The following is a 21,675-nucleotide window of genomic DNA, read 5'->3' as shown; positions in this document are numbered from 1 at the left end:
TGCTGTGGCACCTTATAGACTAACAGACTTATTGGAGCATACGCTTTCATGAGTGAATACCCACTTTGTCGGATGCATGGAGTGGAAATTTCCAGAGGTTGGTATAAATATGCAAGCAAGAATCAAGCTAGGGATAATGAGGTTAGTTCAATCAGGGAGGATGAGGCCCTCTTCTAGCAGTTGAGGTGTAAACACCAAGGGAGGAGAAACTGCCTTTGTAGTTGGCTAGCCAGTCACAGTCTTTGTTTAAGCCTGAGCTGATGTGCCAAATTTGCAAATGAACTGAAGCTCAGCAATTTCTCTTTGAATTCTGGTCCTGAAGTTTTTTTGCTGCAGGATGGCTACCTTTAAATCTGCTATCGTGTGTCCAGGGAGGTTGAAGTGTTCTCCTACAGGTTTTTGTATATTGCCATTCCTAATATCTGATTTGTGTCCATTTATCCTTTTACGTAGGGACTCTCCAGTTTGGCCGATGTACATAGCAGAGGGGCACTGCTGGCACATGATGGCATATTATATTGGTGGACGTGCAGGTGAATGAACTGGTGATGGTGTCGCTGGTGTAGATGTGGACAGGGTTGGCATCGAAGTTTGTTGCATGGATTGGTTCCTGAGTTAGAGGTACTGTGGTGTGATGTGTCATTACTGGTGAGAATATGCTTCAGGTTGGCGGGTTGTCTGTGGGCGAGGACTGGCCTGCCTCCCAAGGCCTGTAGACCTCTCTACAAAGGAAAAAGGACTGTAAGCTGCCACATGGGGCCACAACAGTGGTACCCCTAACTCACCCAGCAATATCGTCAATCTATCCAGCTACACACTCGGCCCGGCAGAAGAGTCTGTCCTATCTCGGGGACTCTCTTTTTGCCCCCCCCCCCCCACACACACACACATGCTACAGTTCTGCGGTGATCTGGAAGCCTACTTTCGCCATCTCCGACTCAAAGAATACTTTCAAGATAACACGGAACAGCGCACTGATACACAGATACCCTCCCACGGACTCCTGAGGGTCAAAATGACAGTCTGGACCTATACATAGAATGCTTCCGCCGACGTGCACAGGCAGAAATTGTGGAAAAACATCACTTGCCTCATAACCTAAGTCATGCAGAATGCAATGCCATCCACAGCCTCAGAAACAACCCTGACATTATACTTGAAGAGGCTGATAAAGGAGGTGCTGTTGTCATCATGAACAGGTCTGACTACCAAAAGGAGGCTGCCAGATAACTCTCCAATACCAAATTCTACAGGCCACTTTCCTCAGATCCCATTGAGGAATACACTAAGAAACTGCACAATCTACTCAGGACACTCCCTACACTAACACAGGAACAAATCAACATAAAATAACCCCGGTCGGGGCTCTAAGGGTATCTACTACCCAAGATCCACAAACCTGGAAATCCTGGACGCTGTATCATCTCGGGCATTGGCCCTCTCACTGAAGGACTGTCTGGATATGTGGACTCTCTACTCGGACCGTACGCCACCAGCACTCCCACCTATCTCTGTGACACCACTGATTTCCTGAGAAAACTACAATGCATTGGTAATCTTCCAGAAAACACCATCCTAGCCCCCATGGATGTAGAGGCTCTCTATACAAACATCCCAAGATGGAATACAAGCTGTCAGGAACAGTATCCCTGATGATGCCACAGCACAACTGGTTGCTGAACTCTGTGACTTTATCCTCACGCACATTTATTTCAAATTTGGTGACAATATATTCCTCCAGACCAGTGGCACCGCTATGGGCACCACAATATGCCATGGCTTTTTATGGCTGACCTGGAACAACGTTTCCTCAGCTCTCGTCCACTCACGCCCCTTCTCTACCTACGTTACACTGATGACATCATCATCTGGACCCATGGGAAGGGAACCCTGGAAGAATTCCACCACAATTTCAACAGCTTCCACCCCACCATCAACCTCAGCCTGGACCAATCTACACGGGAGGTCCACTTCCTAGACACCCCTGTGCAAATAAGTGACGGTCACGTTAACACCACCCTATACCGAAAACCCACTGACCGCTATGCCTACCTTCATGCCTCCAGCTTCCATCCCGGACACAGCACACAATCCATTGTCTACAGCCAAGTGCTGTAGACCGCATTTGCTCCAACCCCTCAGCCAGAGACCAACACCGACAAGATCTTCACCACGCATTCTCAAAACTACGATACCACATAAGGAAATAAGGAAACAGATCAACAGAGCCAGACATGTACGCAGAAGCCTCCTGCTGCGAGACAAGCCCAAGAAAGAAACCAACAGAACTCCACTGGCCATCACATACAGTCCTCAGTTAAAACCTCTACAACCCATCCTGGACAACGATTCCTCACTTTCACAGGCCTTGGGAGGCAGGCCAGGCCTCACCCTCAGACAACCCGCTAACCTGAAGCATATTCTCACCAGCACGACACACGGCACCTTCATAACTCAGGAACCAATCCATGCAACAAACCTCGATGCCAACTCTGCCCACATATCTACACCAGCGATACCATCACAGGACCTAACCAGATCAGCCACACCATCACCGGTTCATTCACCTGCACGTCCACCAATGTGATATACGCCATCATGTGCCAGCAATGCCCCTCTGCTATGTATACTGGCCAAACTGGACAGTCCCTACGTAAAAGTGTAAATGGACACAAATCAGATATTAGGAATGGCAATATACAAAAACCTGTAGGAGAACACGTCAATCTCCCTAGACACACACTAGCAGATTTAAAGGTAGCCATCCTGCAGCAAAAAAACTTCAGGACCAGATTTCAAAGAGAAACTGCGGCGCTTCAGTTCATTTGCAAATTTGGCACCATCAGCTCAGGCTTAAACAAAGACTGTGACTGGCTAGCCAACTACAAAAGCAGTGTCTCCTCCCTTGGTGTTCACACCTCAGCTGCTAGAAGAGGGCCTCATCCTCCCTGATTGAACTAACCTCATTATCCCTAGCCTGATTCTTGCTTGCATATTTATACCTGCCTCTGGAAATTTCCACTACATGCATCTGACGAAGTGGATATTTACCCACAAAAGCGTATGCTCCAATACATCTATTAGTCTATAAGGTGCCACAGGACTCTTTGCTGCTTTTACAGATCCAGACTGATACTTGTTTTTTTAAGAGAGTACCTGCGGTTATACTTTTCCCTTAACTGTTCTCTCTTCATTCCAGTCTCCTATACGTGCTTAATGTAAAGCACTACCCTAACATAACTCTAGCAAACTACAGCCAACATAACATGCAAAGGTCACTAGTTAGGAAATGCTAGGTAGGGCTGCAGAGCTGGTGTTAGTATAGCATATTGCTTCGTACAGATTGGCCAAATCCGCTCTGCAGATTTTCGTGGCATCGTGCTAGCATAGCTGAGAGAGAAACTTGAGCTTCGTCTCAAGATATGCTGCAATAAACCCAGAAGTGTTCTGCTCCAAAGGAAATTAAAGATATTAAATGATGAAATATAGCAAGAGACTGTGACTCTCCCTTGCGTATACATCTAAGGAAAGGCAAATGATGAATGTTTTATGATCTCCAATAGGACATAAACATAGTGGTGCAGTTCTTTTCTGGAGACCTGATTATCAGTCAGATATAGAATCACAGAAATATAAGACTGGAAGGAAACTTGGTAAGTCATCAAGTCCTGTCCCCTGCACTGGGGCAGGACTAAATATTAGCTAGACCATCCCTGACAGGTGTTTGTCATGGGAGGTTTTTAAGAACAGGTTAGACAGATTCCACAACCTCCCCAGATACTTTGTTCCTATTCTTACAGAACCTTACAGTTAGGAAGTTTCTCATGTCTAACCTAAATCTCCTTTGTTTCAGTTAAGCCCATTGCTTTTTGACGTGTCCTCAGTAGTAAGGAGAACAATTTTAACTTTTTATGTATTTGAAGACTTGTTTCTCATCAGTCTTCTCCCGTTTTTTTCAGTCTTTCCTCTTACGTCATGTTTCCTAGACCTTTAATCGCTTTTGTTGCTCTCCTCTGGACTTTCTCCAATTTGTCCACATCTTTCCTAGAGTACAGTACCCAGAACTGGACACAATACTCCAGTTGAGGCTTATCAGTGCTGAGTAGAGAAGAAGGAATTACTTCTCTTGTCTTGTTTATGACACTCCAGCTAATACATCCCAGAATAATATTTGCTTTTTTTGAAACAGTATTATATTGTTGACCCATAGTGATCCACTCTAACTCCCCAGATCCTTTTCTGCAGTATTCCTTCCTAGGCAGTCCTTTCCCATTTTGTATTTGTGCAACTGATTATTCCTTCCTAAGAGTAGTACTTTGCACTTGTCTTTATTTCATAAGTAAGGCATTTCATAAATGCCTTTCAGACCATTTCTCCAGGTTGTCAATATCATTTTGAATTCTAATACTGTCCTCCAAACTGCAACCCCTCCCGTCTTGGTATCCTCTCCTCAAACAGGAAGTTACACCTACAAGCTCCAGTGCAGATACACCAAAACAGTGCGGGCTGCCCATGGAGCTGGAGGTAACTGGCAGTCCTGCTTGCTGCACGTAAAAGCTAGAAGTTATGCCTGCAAAGCCACCTTCCATGTTATGCTGCCTAACAACCCTTCTACCTTAAGGTTTCTCTTCAGCTGTCAGCCAGGTAGACTGACAGGGCTGTATGGGCCTCAACAGGCGTCCCCCAGGAGCAGGGCTGCAGTAATGACTCCCCACACACACATTCACTACCACGGTACTAGTAGGCTATTTTGTACTGGGCAATTCCAAAAACAGTCTTGACAGGGTTGTGAAACAAAGATATTTGATTTTGGAAGATATAATGGGCTTGAATTAAACACTCTCTGAGGGTGGGTTACTGGTTAGATCTCATCCCTTTTGGTTGCAATGAGGTTTAATTTTGTGTGTTCTGATGCTAAACCATGTTTGGAAATATTTCTCGGGGTATGTCAATGCCAGACATGCCTCTTTCAAAAGAGCTTAAAGTCTGGCTGTTTTCACTTAAGTGCTATTCAGAATGAGTAAGGGGTGACCCTTATTCATAGGACTAGTTAAAGAGCAAGGCATTACTCACTGAGTAAAGTTATGGCCCAGTCTAGCCCTTACTGCACAAACTTCAAAGTGTGACGCAAATGGGGAAACGAGACATGAACTGCAGTCATAGAACTGACTTCTCCTAAAGACTAGTTAACAAGTTTGTGTATAAATCGCTCTCATGCTTGAAATTAACAGCTAATTTCCACTATGCCTATTGTGCAAAATGAACTTTAATGTATGGAGACAGTAGAATTGTTTATGATAGAGGCTGGCATTTTCAGAAGTCCCATTCACTTAACAGGGATCAGTTAGGTTTTTAATGAAAACTTTTGATATTTCTCCCTGGTGTCTGTTTGAACACATGGTTACCATTTTAGTGTACTCTGTGCACCTGAGATGAATTTGCCTGTGAATGTGTAATTAACTGTGTTTGTTTTGTACAAATGTTGACTCAATGTACACTGACAGAGTAGAGAAGGGTAGTTTTGCACCCTAAGATGTTTCAAGCAGGCCATACTGTAAGTATTATTATTTTTAAAAATCCAGTTCCAGTGTGTTGGGTTGTGAACTTCAGTGTTCTGTTAACTTATATTTGAATACTAGAGTATCTTATTTGATATATAAAATAAAAGTGAAAAGTTCAGGAAATACAAACACTGACCTTTGGGCAATCATACTGTAATAAATAAATGCTGTATGTTTGTCTATATTTCATGTTGACTCTGTATAGTACACTTTATATATGCCTGGGCAGCTGGGGAATTTTAAAGTTTGTTGAAGAGCAAATGGGGGTAAATGAATAGTTAAGAAGAGTACCCTGTACCATACCCAGAGAGGCAATGTGGCTAGAATACCAATGGAGTCAGAATACCTGGGTTCTATTCCCATTTCTGCCAGTGACTTGCTATATGCTTGGGTATTTCAGTTAACCTCTGTGTTTCTCTGTCTATTCAATGAGCATACTCACTTTCAGAAAAAAAAATCTATAGATGGAAAAAAGCTCTGTAACAGCTCAGTGTCAAAATATATTTAGGCATTTCATAAAGCTTAAACTTCACCCTCAAAATGAATAACAATCCTTTAAGTGTTATCATTTAGCTTTATAATACTTATAGCAATTACTTGGTAACATTTTAAAATTATCACGAGTAAATATGCAATTTGCAGAGTAGCAGCGTGTTAGTCTGTATTCGCAAAAAGAAAAGGAGTACTTGTGGCACCTTAGAGACTAACCAATTTATTTGAGCATAAGCTTTCGTGAGCTACAGCTCACTTCATCGGATGCATTCAGTGGAAAATACAGTGAGGAGATTTATATACACACAGAACATGAAAAAATGGGTGTTTATCATACACACTGTAAGGAGAGTGATCACTTAAGATGAGCTATTGCCAGCAGGAGAGTGGGGGGCTGGGGGGAGAACCACTCTCCTGCTGGCAATAGCTCATCTTAAGTGATCACTCTCCTTACAGTGTGTATGATAAACACCCATTTTTTCATGTTCTGTGTGTATATAAATCTCCTCACTGTATTTTCCACTGAATGCATCCGATAAGTGAGCTGTAGCTCACGAAAGCTTATGCTCAAATAAATTGGTTAGTCTCTAAGGTGCCACAAGTCCTCCTTTTCTTTTTGTAAATATGCAGTGTTGAAGAAATAAGCGTTTTTTTCTAAAAATAAACAGATGGAGAATGGACAAGAGGGAAAAATTCACAGGTTAAGAGAAGACACACTAAGAGCTTCTCTTTGCAAGTAAATCTCCTCTGGGACAAAATCCTAGCCTCAGAAAAGTCTATTGAAGTTTTGCCATGGACATCAGTGGGGCCAGGATTTCACCTCTGCAGTCCAGCTTGCAGCCAGTGAATGAGGGAAGCTATAGTGCAGGCTGGTGAACAGTGCACCAGTTAAAGCCAGCTATATGCTTGCCACTTCCCAGGGAAGAAGATGGTTCTGAGCTGCACTGCCTAGCCCAGTGTCTCTCAACCTTTCCAGACTACTGTACCCCTTTCAGGAGTCTCATTTGTCTTATGTTCCCCCAAGTTTCACCACTATTATTGAAACATTGCTTAATTTTGTCATTTATACCACAATCATAAAATTAAGTCAGTTGGAATATAAATATCATACATACTTACATTTCAGGGTATAGTATATAGAGCACTATAAACAAGTCATTGACTCTATAAAATTTCAGTTTGTACTGACTTTGCTAGTGCTTTTTGTGTAGCCTGAACTAAAACTAGACAAATATTTAGATTAGTTGATGTACCTGTTGGAAGACCTCTGCGTACCCCTGGTTGAGAACAACTGGCCTAGATAACAGCAAAGGAGGTGCAACCCAGGTTGCCTGGAACCCCACACATTCTTGAAAATAATTTGGCAAAAACTTAAGCAAAGAAAATTTTACAAAGGGCCCTGATTATGACTCTCCAAAATGAAATGGCATTAAATGGCTCAGTCTGCAGTGGCACTGGAATCATCACAACTTTCAAGATGGCTGGCCTACAAGCCTGAAGCATTTTGATCTCTGTCTGCTATAACTGTTATTGGGATAGTGGTCTGAGTAGACTTAATCTGTGAGGTAACAAAGAGCAAATTTTATTAGTCTCAAACATCTGATTAAAAATATTAAGTGCTACTGGGTAAATTTCCAATCAGACAGATTAAAAACAGGATCCCTGCCCCACACTTTCCAAGTTTAAGGCACAAGACAGTACAAACCAGCCCTGAGATGGTGAGCACAGAGCAGTGCACAGTCACTGAAACTGAAAAGTGTTTGTGAAGAGAGAGTAAAAACAGTGAAGTTTAAGGGTGTATAGAATGAGTCATGTACGTTATGTGTGGAAGTACCACTTTCTTTTGGGTGAGGCAAACTTCTGAAACTGCTCAGAGCACATGTACTTCATGGGGAGAACTGTATTTCGTAAGTACATATAAACAACAGTAGATACTTATATTGAAGTTCAGTCCAACTTAAGGCAGCAATGCAGTTTTCAGTGACTCACTCAGCATGAAGGTTAATATTGAATCCCCTACATTAAAATTTTAGATAAAATTTCACTCTGAAATGAGAATTTTAACAAAACAGTATGAGAATCTCTTCATGCACTTTCACTGTCCCTGAGCTACTGCAATTTCTTCCCATGACCAGATTCCTTAATCTACTTTGCTGTTTTATGGCAGCACATTCCTAAGAAATATTCTTTATCCCCTCTTTCATACAGGAAAGAAATTAATTTATTCACATTGTAATGAATGGATTACATGTAGAGTCTTATCACACAAACCTTGCATAAGTTAGGAAATAGGTTCAGAATTTAGGACCGTTGTAGGCTGCTGAATGTCAGTGCTATACCTATCTTTCCCCCCGCATTGTTGGATACAAATTTTATCTCATTATAGCAATAAAGTCAGAATATTTCAGGTAGCTAGAGTCATGTGGCCTTTAACTTTGTATATTAACACCCTCTCCATATTATAGGTAGCCAGATAAGCAATAAGACATGGAGATGCATAATAGAAAACATTTAAAGACTATTACTCAAGCTCTCAGTATTAAAAGCATTCAAGGTAACGTAGAGACAGAACAAAATTACTCAACTATTCAATAAAACCTTTAATTAGGACTACAAAAATTGCAATCAACTTACATTGTTCTAAAAGTGCTGTAGCACAATGGATTATTACTGCATTGCATCAGTGTTAATAAGCAAATGTGTTATCTTTGAGATAACCAAGTTTTTCCAGATTGGGCTGACACGCAAACTGAATCATAGGTGGAGGCCCACACATCAGAATAAGAGTATCTCTGCCTGGAGGAGGGAGGTATGCTTTAATCATGTCTGCAGTAATGAAGCCAGAGCTATACTTCCAGTCTGAAACAAACAACAAGGGATACCATTAATACCTTACAACAATTCAAACATATATTCACACTAAAGGTCCCCATCCTGCCCCTCAACATGACACCAGCCAGCCACACACACACACACTGACAAATATCCCGATAGAATCAGCATTTATACCACATTACTGTAAGCAGGCACTTGACAAGGGTAGGATCAAAACCCTGGACTACATCCTCCACTGTTGTAAGTACAACCTTGTCTAGGGCACGCAATAAGCAGGCTGCTTCACACTGCAGCATCTACCTACACACAGCAGGGAAAGGCTCCACCAGCGAGAAGCTGCCGCTCTCCTTGCTGCCTCTCCCCTGCCCTGGGGAAAAGCTCCAGCAGAGGGATACTGACATGAGAGGCACTGCTTGGGCATGTAGAAAGCCGTGTAGGGTATATACCCTAAGGTTCTGGCATGTCTTTACTCACTTAAACAGTGCTTCATCACCTACACTGCTTATTCTACCCATGCTGCTTTACGTGTAGACATAGCTGTGATCACTTACACCAGCCATTAATTTGGCTGTGTGTTTTGTGAGCTAGATACAGTAGAGCTCTAGCTTTTTGTTTTCCATCCCAATACAGTACTACATAGAAACCCACAACTGATTCTTTATCTTTGTATTGTGCAACTGCACCCTATTTGAAACTGATCTACTGTAAGCGGCACTTGTACATTTCCTGTTGTGCCCATAGCAAGTACTAAGCAGACACGATGCCAAGGTAACATCATTCTGCTGATGAAATGAGGAGGGAGACTAGACAAAGCAGCAGAGTTGTGTATTTTGCTGAGAAGTCCAAGACACTGACACTTTACCCTACCAGTACCATGACAAACATTTCACTATCCAAAGGTCCGCAGGTAACGGTTGCATCATTCAATGGAAGTTAATTATTAGTTCCTGTTTTCTAAGGTTTACAGAACAGCTCCCTGCTTTGGTAAGGTTATCAGATACTAGTAAGTTCGCTAGGAGTGCTCAGATACCATAGGAATGGATGTTTGGATATTGTAGCAATATCCATTAGTAGGAAGGATTAAACCTGTGGCTTGTATACAGAAAAGAGGGCAGAAGAAAATCTTCCTTCGAACACCAGTAACTTACCATGAGGAGGTCTGTCCAATGTATACCGCACCTTAAATTGATCAGGGTGATTCTTGGCTACCTCTTCCAGCTCAGCTCTCAGTAATATGTCTTTTTCAGTCTGTTAAAAAAAAAAGGGGGAGAGGGGGGAGGAATTGTTTGTCACCAGACCATATCAGTGCACACAGTAACATGGACTAACATGGCACTTACTTCGTTTTCAGCAGGCAGGAATCAGAGTTTCTCATTTATCAACAGTCAGTAGACAAACTGTGAATTTTTCTTAAGCATATGGTAGTTTATAATTTTCTTCACTGTAAATCCAGATTAATAGTAAAAACAAATCAGATTTAACAGCAACCTAGCTGATACTAGTGTTAAATAGTTTAACAGCCAAATGCCAGGAAATTCAGAATCAAGGTTAAAACTCTGATTTGTCTTGGTCTCCCCACCAGTGGGTTTTTTTTTTTTTTTGCATATTACAAACATGGCAGTGCCTCGGTATAACAGCGAGAGTTAAGAACAGGGAGTGAACTTCTGGCCTCCCTGAAATCAATGGAGCCAGGATTTCACCCACAACCTTCAGTTCAGGGGCTTCTGGCAGTTTTACATGCACAAACATTTTGTACGTTATATTAATATGATTTCTTGGGGATATTTTTTCCTTTTTGTTGGTTTAAGAACAAAAGAAACCAAACCCAGGACAATGTCTGAGAACAGATGCAATAACCTGTAATATCTCTTGTAACTTCTTATATAGATCATTTTTAAATAAACCATGTCAAATCACATAGCAGCCTTGATAATCAAAGGGAGTTCTGCATGTGAAGTGCGTGGACTAGGACTACATGCTTTAATATAACTGTGTGGTACATATGCATAATACAGATCAAGAGAAAAATCTTGTGATTCAGGGAAGTAATTTTTCCAAATTAAATATCACAACAGTATCACCAGTTCAAAGTCCTCTTAATGGTGTCCCTGGAGTAAAAAAGAGGGCAAACAAATGACACAATATATTTACCTGATTAGCAAAAAGGAGGTAACACTTAGTATCATCATTAGGATCCTTTGTGATGTGACGGATCAGCTGCAACATCGGAGTTATTCCTATTCAAAACAAAAGACAATTATAGATGAGCTTTTCCTTTTAGCTCACATGAAGGCTGCATTATCAGGCAGTATGGCAAGCTGACTTCAGTGGAAGTTTTGTCTGCATGAAGTCACAAGATCAGGCCCATAATATCCCAATTTCAGATCCACGTCAGCTTAAAGTTTCTTCTTTTTACTCAAAAAAGCTACAAAGTAACACTTTACCTAGTGCTTTATTAACATTAAATAATAAACACTCTGGTAGGATAGGTAAAGTAAATATTATAACCTCATTGTACAGAGGCTGACGCAGACTCAGAGAGGTTAAGTGACTTGCCCAAGATCACATAATGAATCAGTTTAAGAGCCAGGACAAAACATGTGTTCCTGGCTCATAGGCCTGAGCTCAGACCACATCTCTCTTTCTCTGTATTATGATGATTATTAATACTGTGGCAATGCCCCACATCTGCTATCAGAATCAGGAGCCTATTGTCCAAGGACTGTAAAAACAGGAGAAAACAGTCCCTGCCCTGAGTATCTTCATATAAAGGAAAGGAAATCCACAATGTTCAGTACATAAATACATGGATGTTAATTTTAACCAAATGAAATGTTGAAATATTACATCCATGTATCGATGCGAGCACTGTTAGGCAACAGATTCAATTGGTAATGAAGAGAGAACCTTCAGTCACAAAATAAATTAAACAGAAAATGTCTCGATAATCATCACAACCCTCTAAACCTCTATTTGCTCTCTCATGAGGTCGCTGCCCTCAGTGCAACAGTTTCACCTGTTCCTCCAGCTATCATCCCAAGATGCTTTACAAACTTTCTCTGTGCTTCAGACTTCTTGTCAGGCTTGATAGCAAAGTTACCTGGAAGAAATATTCAGAACTTACAGGTACTTAAATTAATAAAGTATAACAGAACAAACTTATAAATTAAACAGTAATAAGTCACCAGGACCCCAGATGGTATTCAACCAAGAGTTCCAAAGGAACTCAAATATGAAACTGCAGAACTACTAACTGTGGTATGTAACCTATCACTTAAATCAATTTCTGTACCAGATGACTCGTGGATAGCTAATGTGACACCAATTTTTTAAAAAGGCTCTGGAGGCAATCATGACAATTACAGGCCGGTAAACCTAACTTCAGTACTTGGCAAATTGATTGAAACTGTAGCAAAGAACAGAATTATCAGACACACAGATGAACACAATTTGTTGGGGAAGAGTCAACACAGCTTTTGTAAAGGGAAATCATGCCTCACAAGTCTATCAAAATTCTTTGAGAGGATCAACAAACATGAGGACAAGGTTGATCCAATGTATATAGTGTACTGAGACTTTTGAAAATCTTTGACAAGGCTCCGCACCAAAGGCTCTTAAGCAAAGTAAGCAGTCATGGGGTAAAAGAAAGACAAAAGACAGAAAACAAAGGGGGAATAAATCGTTAGTTTTCAGAACAGAGAAAGGTAAATAGTGGTGTCCCCCAGGGATACATTCGGCGACCAGTCCTATTCGACATATTCATAACTGATTTGGAAAAAGGGGTAAACAGCAAGGTGGCAAAATTTGCTGACAATACAAAATTACTCAACGTTAAGTTTAAAGTAGACTGCAAAGAGTTAAAAAGGGATCTCACAAAACTGGGTGACTGGGCAACAAAATGGCAGATGAAATTCAGTGTTGATAAATGAAAAGTAACGCACATTGGAAAACATAATTCCAACTATACATACAAAACGATGGGATCTAAATTAGCTGTTGCTATTGTGAATAGTTCTCTGAAAACATCTGCTCAATGTGCAACAGCAGTCAAAAAAGCAAACGTTAGGAACCACGGTGAAAGGGATAGATAAGACAGAAAATATAATACCGCTATATAAATCCATGGTATGCCCACACCTTGAATCCTGCTTGCAGTTCTGGTCACCTCATCTCGAAAAATATATAGAATTGGAAAAGGTATAGAGAAAGGCAACAAAAATGATTAAGGGTACGGGACAGCTTCCATATGAGGACAGATTAAAAAGATTGGGCCTTTTACGCTTGGAAAGAGACAACACATATGATGAACAGTATGGAGAAAGAAAATAAGGAAGTGTTATTTATTCCTTCACGTGACACAAGAACCAGGGGTAACCCAATAAAATTAATAGGCAGCAGGTTTAAAACAAACATCAGGAAGTACTTCTTCACTGAACACACAGTCAATCTGTGGAACTCATTGCCAGGGGATAGGCAAAGGTGAAGGCCAAAACTATAATGGAGCTCAAAAAAGAATAAGGTGAGTTCATGGAGGATAGGTCCATCAATGGCTATTAGCAAGAATTGTCAGGGATGCAACTCCATGATGTGGGTGTTCCTAGCCTCTGACCGCCAGAACCTGAGAGTGGACAACATGGGGATGGATCACTCTGTGATTGTCTGCTCTGTTCAGTTCCTCTGAAGCACCTGGCATTGGCCACTGGAGAAAGAAAGGATACTGGACTAGATGGATCTTTGGTCTGACCCAGTATGGCTGTTTTTTGTCCTTATGTTCTTAAGGGATACAGCTGCTGTGGAAGTCCAATTGTTGGAGTTGGCAACCTGATACACGGGGACAGATCTTCAGATCCAGCCAAGCTGTGCTCAGCACCGGCCAAGGTGGAAATGGTAAAAGTGGCTTTATGCCCCCTTGTAGTCTCCAATCTTACTGCTGGCCAAGGACTAGTTTAGCTACAAGCATTATTTAGAATAACCTTGAGGCTCCTCTGAAGAACTGCATCTAGCTGCACCAAAAGGTCATCCTGCAGCTGTGGATTGCTGGAGCACAGTGGTCACTCACCCTACACTGAGAGCTGGGAATAGCAATGACTGTCACCCAAGAGGCTAATTAAGTCATCTTTATGATCCCTTTGCATCAAGGGACTTGCACTAAAACATTAACAGACCAAGAGCGTTAAGCCAAGAGACCCTGCAATGAATACAGCAATTAAATATATTAGTGTCCTGCACAGTCAGATCAGACCCTTTTTATTATAGTAATTTATTCATCTCTAGATACCCATATAGCTAACAAGAATCCAATTAAACCCTTGGCATTGACACTAAAGGCCATGTGACCTTGACCCCTAGCATGCAGGGATCAAAAGAGCTATATAACTTCTTTTGTACACCAGAGGATGCCGCTGCTTTGGGGTAATCAAAAAATAAGACACAGCTTGTAACTCAATTCAGAGGCTACATATCTCCAAGAATCAAACAGAAAGCCTCATGACCAAATCCATGCTCTGATAATCAATTAACAGATTTGTAACCAATGCTGCAGAGTTCCTGTCGTCTATAGCAATCGAAGTGCAACAGAAAAGTGTGTGGATTTGTAACTTATGTGGCCTATTGATTCCATCCAAAAAATATGACTCATTTGTACTTTATTCCTAATAAAGGGCCTGATCCTGACAAGTGCTAAGTACCTGGAGCTGCCACTGAAGTATATGGGAGTTTTACGTGTACAGTCCCAGTCAATCAAGATCAGGGCAAAATCCCTTATACCCTTTTACAACCATCTTATGTGAGAGTCCCTCAACACATCAATCCCTCCCACACAGAAAGATCCTTATCCAAGACAAGCCTGTTTTAAACCAGGGCAAGCTGGCTTACAGCCAGGGAGTTACAGAGCAGAAATGATGTGCTTCCCAGGGGAGCACTTTAAGATTTGCAGCCTGAGCATCTCGCACAAAGATTAAAAAACTCTCAGCTACTTCAAATACAAGTTTCGCGGTGATACAAAACAATATGAATGTATCAATAGAGTGGATTTAAATACGCTGGACAGGAGGGCAAGTGTTTGAACAGTCACATTCTCAGACCAGTACAATGCTCTCACTCCCCAGCATGGCCACGCTACAACAGGCACGAGTCAAGAACATTGGGGCTCATTTCAAAAGAAAGCAGTGTCCCAATCTGGAAAGCCCTCAAGATTTAAATTGCCTTTGAAAATAACTAGAATCCCCCTCCCTCCATTTTAACATCACCGTACCTGTCCCCTTGTATACAAGGAGCCCGTTTGGCCCTCTGAAGTCAATGGTATCCCCAACAGTCATGCTGTCTAAGTACTGGGACATCTTCCCACCTTCAGGGAATTTGGGATGGACATTTTTGTAGTAGACCTGAAGAAACACAGCAACTGTTAGTGTTTTGACCATTTAGCTATCAGATGGCAATAGTGTCGTCTCAAAAACACCTTGCATAGAACACTGGACACCTGAAATGAGACCCAGGAAATCCCTTGCTCTCAGTATTCATTTGCGCACTGTAACTGGAAACCACCACAGTGCAGTGAGAAAACTGCTGCTTCATGCAGCTGCTGCTTTTCCATCCATAGCCGGCAGTGTGGTTAATGGGAATGTCTGTGCAGACTCTATGCACTGCATTTATCTCCCCGTACCTCTGCAATGCCAGCCTCAAGTCACCTCCATCGCTAATCTCCCTCCAGAAAATGGCAGGAGGTCCTTCTTTCGCTTCACAGCATTCAAAAGGGCTCCACCATAAAGTCCAGTGATGAATATTACCTTAAATTCTCCCTTTCACCTTGAAAAGGCTTTACAAACGTTAAACCGCTAACAAATCCTCACAACACGTGGAACATGAGGAATCAAGAACAAGAGTGAAACCCAGAAACAAAGGAGAAAACTGAAGAAGAAAGCGGCTTGCCCAAAGGCAAACAGAGAGTCAGCATTAGAATGGGGATTGGAAGAACTCAGGAGTCCAGGGACCTAACCACAGTGCACTCTGCAATCCACACTAGCTTGAAAGGTTCCAGCAAAGGAAACTATGAACACTCCTACTCAAAATCTTCCAGGATTCTAACAGTGAATCAGAAAATGCAACATTCTTTCATGACACGGCACCATGTATGCAAAGAACTTCAAGTCTATTGTTCAATTATGCAAGCATCAGAAAGGAAATAAAGGAGAAAACAATCAGAGGTTGTTTTAGCATACAGAGATGGTTTGGGGAACATGCAAGGCAGATTCTCAAAGAGCAGGTTATAGATGTGCAGGCTGTAACATACTTCTCCACAAGATAAGAGTAAAGCAACGCCATGTACTGCTCTACCCATCCTGTCTAACAACAATCAATTTCAGCACATTTTTAAAGCTGAACTCTGTACAAGAGTCTCAATGTGGAAAACAAGGGCCTCGGGCTCATGCCAGGAGTAGGTGCCGACTAGCCTTTCTTCTTCCACTCCTGCTGCACCTAGAATCCTCTCAAGGGCTTCCTCTCGCCTTCATTAAATTCAGGCTCCTCATCCATTCTCATGGCCCTGCACATCACTTTCCTGGCTTCCATCTCTGCTCTCATTTCATTTCAGAACCCTTCTCCATTCCTCTGTACCTCCCTTTGTCCCTTCTCCCCATCCTAGTGTCAAACCTTATTTTATTCTACCCTCTGCACTCTGAGCAGCCCACAGTTTCAGCAACCAAATGCTCCCTCTCCTCCTCCAAATGTCTCCTTTAAACCCACCTCTTTTTGAAGCCTTCCCATGATAGAGGTGGGCTGAAGACAGTCTTCCTGTCCCATGAAAATTTTTTAAATTCTGAAGTTTTCCTGTTCTGCATCAAAATTACCCTGAGACCTTTCAAAGTTTTTTTTGACAAAAAACTAGACAGACACCCCCCCCCCACCCCAAAATTCAATCCTCGTCCTGAGAAAACTTTCCCGACTAAAGTTTTGTTGAACCTGATCTTTTCCTGCAATGAGTTTTGGTTTCAATTAATCAGCATTTCTGATGAAAAACGTTTCATTGAAAAATTCCTCACCAACTCCAATGATGAACTCTTCACTAATTAGGTCCCCAGCCTTAAAGCCCCACATTGGTTATCCATCTGAGCTCTTGGAGAAGGCAACCTTCACCTGATTCTGATTTCACATGGATTTTACACTAGTGTAACTACTGACTTTAATTTATCCCAGTATGAGAGCTCCACCAGGCCCTTTGTCTTTCTATGCATTTTATAGAGCACTCTGAACTTATGGCATTCTCCAAATAATAATTTCATTCGAACAACTTCCAAAGCTTAGCGAGATGTGGTGGAATTTCTCTAGTGAAGATGAAGTTAGCAAGCACCTCTTGTCACTTATTTTCTACTTCCATGTAAATTCTATCAATGGCAGCAGCATAGTTTTAGGAAGAACAGTCCTTAGTTACCAAGTATCAGAGTCCTTAGTTAATCATTGCTGAAGAAGTAGCAGGGAAGAGCTCCTGACTCCATTTTATTGGATACTGTACCAAAATAGTGACTATTGTTTTCTTCTCCCTCTCAGGGTCGTGATGGCAGATTTACTAGCGAGATTTATATCATTTAAAGGACATTGTGAAATAAGCTGGTGTTTCACATTCCTAACAGCCAGGTATCACATCATAAAAACTGGTATCACAATTGGCAGCCTTGTATCAATCATCCTCTCATCCCTAAAGAATGGGGCACCAAAAATACATCCCTCTCAAATGTCAGGCATTGGTAGGAGCTGTAGGGAGAAAATTGCAGTGTCCCCCACTGTACCTATTCAATAGGAAAATAGGCTTCACTCTCTACATCTAATATCCAGCACCTTCCAGGGTCACTAAATACACTTGAAAATAAATACTAACCTGGAGGACTTTTGCCATCACATCACCGTATATTAAGAAAGGTCAAATTTGGGGCATAAGCTACAGTGTTTGACAGCATCACTTTAAATGTCACTTAAATCCAATCCTCTCCTTCCTAAGGCAAGCATCACCTTCTACACTTGGATAGTAAACATGTCCAGTAGATTAAATTATCTGTCTCCATGAAGGCAGCTAATATTTACCTTTATAATTAAGTCAACATAACCTTTTACTTCATCACTGGAAACTGGAGTGTAGGCCCGGATGACAAGATTACCATTGATTTTGGAAGAGAGGTAAACATGCTGGCCTAGGGAGAAAGAGTTACAATCTAATTATCTCTTTCAGGACTGAGAAAAGAGAAAACAAAAAGAATGGAGTGGGAAATAAAGAATCTAAACATATGCAATAACTCCAATAAAAGCATTAGAAGCTAACCATGATAGACACATCCTGTTGGGATACAGAAGTTATATCATCATCTAGGTCATACAACCCTAGAATCATTCTTCACTACATTTAAGTCTAAGTCTAATCAAATGCTATTGTTGAGAATATATTCTATATCCTTCAATATGTATATTTACATAATCCATGGTTATCATAACACCATCAGGAGTATGCAAAATACACACACACCCCATATATGTGATGAGAACAGCAATAGTATAAATTCTTTTTACAACCATGAAATAAATTGCTGAACTATGTCATGATGGCTATTTTGTTCATTTGTTTTGCGTACCTTGGACATTACCACTACACGGACTCTAACCCATTTCTTCCAGGACCACCTCAGATATTGAAAAAACACTTTGCCCATTGTGGCTCTTCCCAATTCATGCCAATAAAGCAATACCATGTATAAATCGATAATTCCAGATCCCTGTTATTGAAAAACTAATATAGATAATAGTCACTATTTCTACTGGACAGAAGATTTCTGCTTTGTTGCAGTTTAGACAGCCAGTCAGTAGGGGGGATACAATTTTATCAAACTATTCCTACTATCACATCTCCTTTTCTCTGGTCAAGTGGCTGGGCCCATGGTTAGAACAAGATGCTGCAGGCTCTACCTGTGTCTTCACATATAACCTACAGTAGTAGGACTTTCTACTATACTTGTATATTTGGGAAGGGCTCAGTTCATACATGAGTCAACCTATTCACACCTATATTTGGGATTTATGAAAAAAAATGAAAGCATAGTAATTTGGCTTTTGCTGCTGCTCCCAGCCTTATAGGTATCCACACAGCCTCTGTTCCTTCTCCTGTTTGTCGGTGCTAATCTATGGTTTTTGTAGCATGGTATTATACAAGAGAGGGAGCTTGTCCAACAATCCAGCACCATGGCTGCCTCTAGATGGAGTTTTTAATACCCCACCTTCCTGAGCACCAAATTCACTACGCTTAAAAAAAAAAAAAAAAAAAAAAGAAAGAAAAAGAAGATGATGATGGTGATCAGGGAAAAATCCTAAATTTACCCAAAAAAAAATAATCACAGGAAAGAGTTTCAGTATTTACCTATAGGTAGCCCTAATACATGATCCGGCGATGGAAGCCCAAACCTGAATTTCCTGGTATCGTGGCTGATCTCCTGACAGAAAGCAAAGAGATGGAGAATAATAAGTGTGGTTTTAACAAGACAGTACAGTAGCACTCGGAATTTGGAAAACAGCACAATGTGCTTTGGTGAAACTACTGTTCATTAAAGTATAAGCCAAAATCCAAACAGCAAAACAGAAACAGGTTTGACAGTGAAATCTTAACAGTTCATCTTTTTCTAAGCCTGGTTATAAAGGACTAACTCTTGAAGTCCTCTCCCCTTCTCAGAAGCCAAGAGGAAGGCAATTTTTCCTGATTAAGGACATTGTGACAATTGCAGCCTTACAACAAAAATCTTTAGGTTTTCTCTAATCAATATACATGCTCACTGTACCTTTGATGTTTCCTGATTTATGACAAAACTGGCATGCCTTATGTAGAAGCATAGCCTTCCTTAATGTAATGTGTAACTCCTACTTCCCACCAATGCAAATTCTAAGTGTATTAAAAGGAAGATATGCCTCTGGATTAGGAACTGTGCATTCAAAGAAACTAATCCAATTATTTATTCTTTTGAAGGGGTAACTAGTAAACACTAATTTATGCATTATGTTTTAGGAACCAAATTTATGCAACATCTAGAAAAAATATTCCAAGACATTTCCAGTAGCAGCTATGAAAATGAGATGTTCCCCAAAAGCATTAAATACTTAATGACAGAGAATACTGTCTTAAGTAAACCCACTCAAGGAACAGGGAGGATACAAGATCCAGATGCCATATAAAAAGTTTATTACCAAAGGTGATGATAAAATTGTACTGGAACACACATGGAGATACTTTAAAGGGGTTGTTTAATATTAAAAAATAATATTAATCTTTTTTAACCTTCTATCCAAGAACCTCAAAACATTTTACAAACATTAATTATAGACATACCTTCAAACCACAGCACTCATAATTGGAAATCCCAAAGTTCAGGGATGTTTATATCAGAGTTCTGAGCTAGCCCATTATTACCAGAGAAACTCTTTGGATCCAAGTTCAAATTTTAAAACCTCCACTCTTAGTTTCAGAGATGAGTGGATCTGCGTTTGGGTCCATCTCTGATTATGCGAACTTCACAACACTCCTGAGAAATAACTTAGCATTATGGGTCTTCATTTTGCAGATATGGGCACAGACAAAAAAAAAAAAAAAAAAAGACTTATTGAACTGCTCAAGATCACACATTGAACCAGTTTCAGAGCCAGGGTAAAAGCACAGATCTAACTCCAGTCCTGTTTTGGTCATTCATGCTTCCTCCCTGAGAAAGTGTAGGCTGCACAATCTAAGTGATCTTCACAGAGCAGTTTGGCAGGATTCTAAACGAACTGAATGGGTTTGGTCACCTCTTTCTTTATCAATGGCAATGGATACTTAGTGTGTGGCTCCTGTAATGTAATGGGATCACTCTTCCTCTGGGATCTCCTAGCCTTGAAAACTAACAGCAAGGCTGACACGGCAATGACAACCACAGCAATCAGCAAGGCCAGGTCCTAAAAAAACAAAAACAAATGGCACATGACATCAGACACAGCCTTGACTCCAAAAGGAAAGGAGGACTTGTGGCACCTTAGAGACTAACCAATTTATTTGAGCATAAGCTTTCAGCCGATGAAGTGAGCTGTAGCTCACGAAAGCTTATGCTCAAATAAATTGGTTAGTCTCTAAGGTGCCACAAGTCCTCCTTTTCTTTTTGCGAATACAGACTAACACTGGCGGCTACTCTGAAACCAGCCTTGACTCAGAGTCACTGTTTTAAGTGCATCAAATGCACCAGCCTCGAAGAGACACAGATAAAGTGGCCCTGGGCACGTTAATATTATGGCCACATACTTCGGACGGACGTGGGGGGGTTGGGCAGCTCCCCCGGAGGCGAGGATCTGGGGCCTCGGAAACGTTGAGACCCTGCGGCTGCCGGAAAAGCCACAAACACACCAAGCGCGCATCCCCCTCTCAGCCCAGCCTCCATCACTGCCCTGCCCCCCATGCTCTTGGCGCTAACGGCGCTCCCAGGAGTTTCTCAAACCACCCCACGCCTACCAGCCCCACCCCGGGGGCAGCCCCCCCCCCGGCCGCCCCGCCCCGCCCCGCCCCAGGCTGCAGAGGGGCGGGGAGCGGGTGCCACGGAGCCCCGCCTGCACCGCACGCCGGACACAGCCCCCCTCCTACCGCGCTCGGCTCCATGACTGCGGCAGGCAGCGCTCCCGGCCCCAGCGCCGCCTCACGGGTCCCGCGTCGACTCCCGCTGCGCCCCGCTGCAACCTCCGAGTCCTCTCCCCGGCACGGTCTGCCCAGCCCGTGCAAGCCCCTCCCGAGTCCCGCCCTGCA

At 41.8% G+C, this 21,675-nt stretch overlaps 1 protein-coding gene across 1 annotated transcript; it reads right to left on the bottom strand.

Moving 5' to 3' along the window:
• Window positions 1-8,150: 8,150 nt before the first annotated feature.
• Window positions 8,151-21,675, bottom strand: CYB5R2 (cytochrome b5 reductase 2). The gene is made up of 9 exons (XM_074955090.1): window positions 21,517-21,675; window positions 20,694-20,840; window positions 19,282-19,354; window positions 17,961-18,067; window positions 15,142-15,271; window positions 11,905-11,988; window positions 11,040-11,125; window positions 10,037-10,136; window positions 8,151-8,912 (listed from the first exon to the last, which is right to left on the bottom strand). Exons 1-9 carry the CDS (start codon window positions 21,529-21,531, stop codon window positions 8,740-8,742), a joined length of 915 nt encoding a protein of 304 aa, XP_074811191.1. The 5' UTR covers window positions 21,532-21,675; the 3' UTR covers window positions 8,151-8,739.

The sequence above is a fragment of the Natator depressus genome, chromosome 6, assembly GCF_965152275.1.
Source record: "Natator depressus isolate rNatDep1 chromosome 6, rNatDep2.hap1, whole genome shotgun sequence".
NCBI classification, from domain to species: Eukaryota; Metazoa; Chordata; order Testudines; family Cheloniidae; genus Natator; species Natator depressus.
Note: the sequence above shows the minus strand (reverse complement) of the source record. Positions and strands in the feature narration are given on the sequence as shown.

Excerpts from the sequence above, each read along its gene's own strand:
- CYB5R2 (XM_074955090.1), bottom strand. Across the intron at positions 11,126-11,904 it reads GATGATAGCTGGAGGAACAG|GAATAACTCCGATGTTGCAG; the intron begins GTGAAACTGTTG and ends TGTTTTGAATAG. Across the intron at positions 8,913-10,036 it reads ATTGGACAGACCTCCTCATG|ACTGGAAGTATAGCTCTGGC; the intron begins GTAAGTTACTGG and ends TGTTTGTTTCAG.